The sequence below is a fragment of the Rhinopithecus bieti genome, unplaced genomic scaffold (genome assembly GCF_001698545.2).
Source record: "Rhinopithecus bieti isolate Rb0 unplaced genomic scaffold, ASM169854v2 scaffold_24072, whole genome shotgun sequence".
Lineage (NCBI taxonomy): Eukaryota > Metazoa > Chordata > Mammalia > Primates > Cercopithecidae > Rhinopithecus > Rhinopithecus bieti.
This window is the reverse complement of record NW_016888187.1, coordinates 1-2,454: the sequence shown is the minus strand read 5'-3', so window position 1 is coordinate 2,454 and position 2,454 is coordinate 1. Positions and strand designations below refer to the sequence as shown.

The following is a 2,454-nucleotide window of genomic DNA, read 5'->3' as shown; positions in this document are numbered from 1 at the left end:
TCCCTCTCTCTCTCTCTCTTTCTCTTTCTTTCTTTTCTCTCTCTCTCTCTCTCTCTCTCTCTCTCTTTCTTTCGAGACAGAGTCTTACTCTGTTGCCCAGGCTGGAGTGCAATGGCATGATCTCGGCTCACTGCAACCTCCGCCTCCTGGGTTCAAGCCATTCTCCTGCCTCAGCCTCCAGAGTAGCTGGGATTACAGGTGCCTGCCACCATGCCCGGCTAATTTTTTGTATTTTAATAGAGATGGGGTTCACCATATTGGTTAGGCTGGTCTCGAACTCCCGACCTCATGATCCACCTGCCTCGGCCTCCCAAAGTGCTGGAATTACAGGTGTGAGCCCCTGCGCCTGGCCTCCCTCAAGGAAGATTTCAAGTAAAGTGGATGCCAGACTTTTAGCAGGGACAGAGACCACAGACCAGCCCAGAGACCCTGTCCCTTGGAGCTGGGACCTTGCCCTTCTGGTCCTCAAAGGGTTAACACCCCTGGCTCTCCTCCCCTCCCCTGGGCCTTTGACCCCTCCCAGCCTCTCTCCTTCCCTCCACTGACACCTTTGCCCAGTGACGTCGGTCTGTCCCTGCGCAGACCTAGCCAGAGGCTGGGGCTCGTTCCGGGGCTGCCATGTTCTCCCTGCCATCCCTCCCCTCCTGGCTCCCCGGCCTCCCCTCCCTTGAGTGGGGTTCTAGCCTCCTCCACTCCCTCCTGCAAGGTGAGCACCTCGCCCCATTCCTGCCTTGGCCCTGCCCCTTCCAGCTCTTTGCAGTGCAGGGTGGACCCCACCCACCTGGTCTCCCGCCATCCCTGACCCTTGGCCGCCCCTCCTCTGACCCTACCAACCAAGCCTGCCCTCCTAACACCCCTGCATGCTGCCTCGCTGCCTTGCTGCCTCCCTCCTGCCCCTCAGGCCTGATCGGGGCCCTTGGAGTCTTGGTCCTGAACAGCCTCCTGAAAGTTTACTTCTTCGTGGGCTGTGCCAAGTGAGTTCCCACCTCATCCCCACAGGGAATGTGGCTGGGGAACAGGGACCCCACCAGGGGTCGAGGGTGGCAGTTCTGCACCCCTGCCCACACCCATTCTGTCCCCACAGTGACCCGCAGCGGTGGCCCGAAAAGGAGCGGCTTCGGGCCCAGTGGGCCTCTCTGGAAACTGTGCACCTGGCAGGGCTGACCCTGTTTCTGACCGTCGTGGGGTCCCGGGTGGCTGCCCTTGTGGTGCTTGAGTTCTCCCTCCGGGCCGTGTCCATGCTGCTGTCACTGGACAAGGTGAGGCCTCTGGGAAGGCAGTGGGTGGATCACTCCCCAGCCCAGAGCCCGGACTCACCACCGGAACGTGGGCAGCTGAGCCCAGGTCCAGCATCCCAGCCTGTTCGCTGTATTGTCCGTAAGACTGGGAACAGAGGCTACAGGTTGCACCCTCGGGTTTGGCTGCTGAAGCAGCAACACTCACAGGGGATACAGTCCCAGTCCCAAGAAGACAAGAGCGACAACTCCTGTAGATCCGACTCCCCGAATGCCAGGCCCTGCACCAAGTGCGCTGTGTGCATCATGGAATCCTCACAGCCACAGGGGTAAAGGTTTACTCTGATTCCCCATTTCACAGATGGGGAAACTAAGGCTCAGAGAGTATGTGGCTTGTTTGTGGTCAACAGGTAGAGTCAGGCTTTGGACCCAGGTCTCTGAGACTCTGAACCACCACCCTTCAGCTAACAGATGGGCCCCAAGTACTAAGACGTGATTGGAGGCCGGGCGCGGTGGCTCACGCCTGTGATCCCAGCACTTTGGGAGGCTGAGACGGGCAGATCACCTGAGGTTAGGATTTCAAGACAAGCCTGGCCAACATGGAGAAACCCCATCTCTAAAAAAAAAAAAATTAGCTGGGCGTGGTGGCACATACCTGTAATCCCAGCTACTTGGGAGGCTGAGGCAGGAGAATCGCTTGAACTCAGGAGGCGGAGGTTTCAGTGAGCAGAGATCGAGCTACTGTACTCCAGCCTGGGTGACAGAGCAAGACTCTGTCTCAAAAAAAAAAACCACAATTGAAATTAAGGTGAGAGAGATGATCCTCTAGGGCTTCATCTGATGCCGATGTGGCCCCTTTAGGAACCATCCCCAAGGTCCCTTCAGGCTCTGGCCTCCTGTGGCGGGCAGCACCTGTAGTGAGGCAGCCCCACATCTTGGCCCCTCTTCTGCACTCCCCGCAGGGTTCCCAGGGTGCTGCTGAGAGGCTGCAGCTTTACCTGCTGTGCCAGTACTCGCTGGGCTGCGGGCTGACCTGCGGCCTGAGCTTCCTGCAGGAGGGCGCCCCTCACCGCACGCTGAACCTGCTGCTGAGCCTCGGGCTGGCCACGCTGCTGGGTCTGGGTGCCCGGCGCCTCCGCCGCCACGTCTGCCGCCTCTACGAGCTGCACAGCAGCCAGCACTACTGTGGGGTGTGCCTGGGCCTGCTGGCCGGTGCGCA

At 59.7% G+C, this 2,454-nt stretch overlaps 1 protein-coding gene across 1 annotated transcript; it reads left to right on the top strand.

Moving 5' to 3' along the window:
* Positions 1-292: 292 nt before the first annotated feature.
* Positions 293-2,447, top strand: LOC108525867 (transmembrane protein 82-like; the record flags this gene model as incomplete). The annotated part of the gene is made up of 4 exons (XM_017866659.1): positions 293-706; positions 902-974; positions 1,085-1,259; positions 2,198-2,447. Coding segments are annotated over exons 1-4 (586 nt in total), but the record flags the coding sequence as incomplete, so codon positions are not given.
* Between the last annotated feature and the right edge of the window lie 7 nt (positions 2,448-2,454).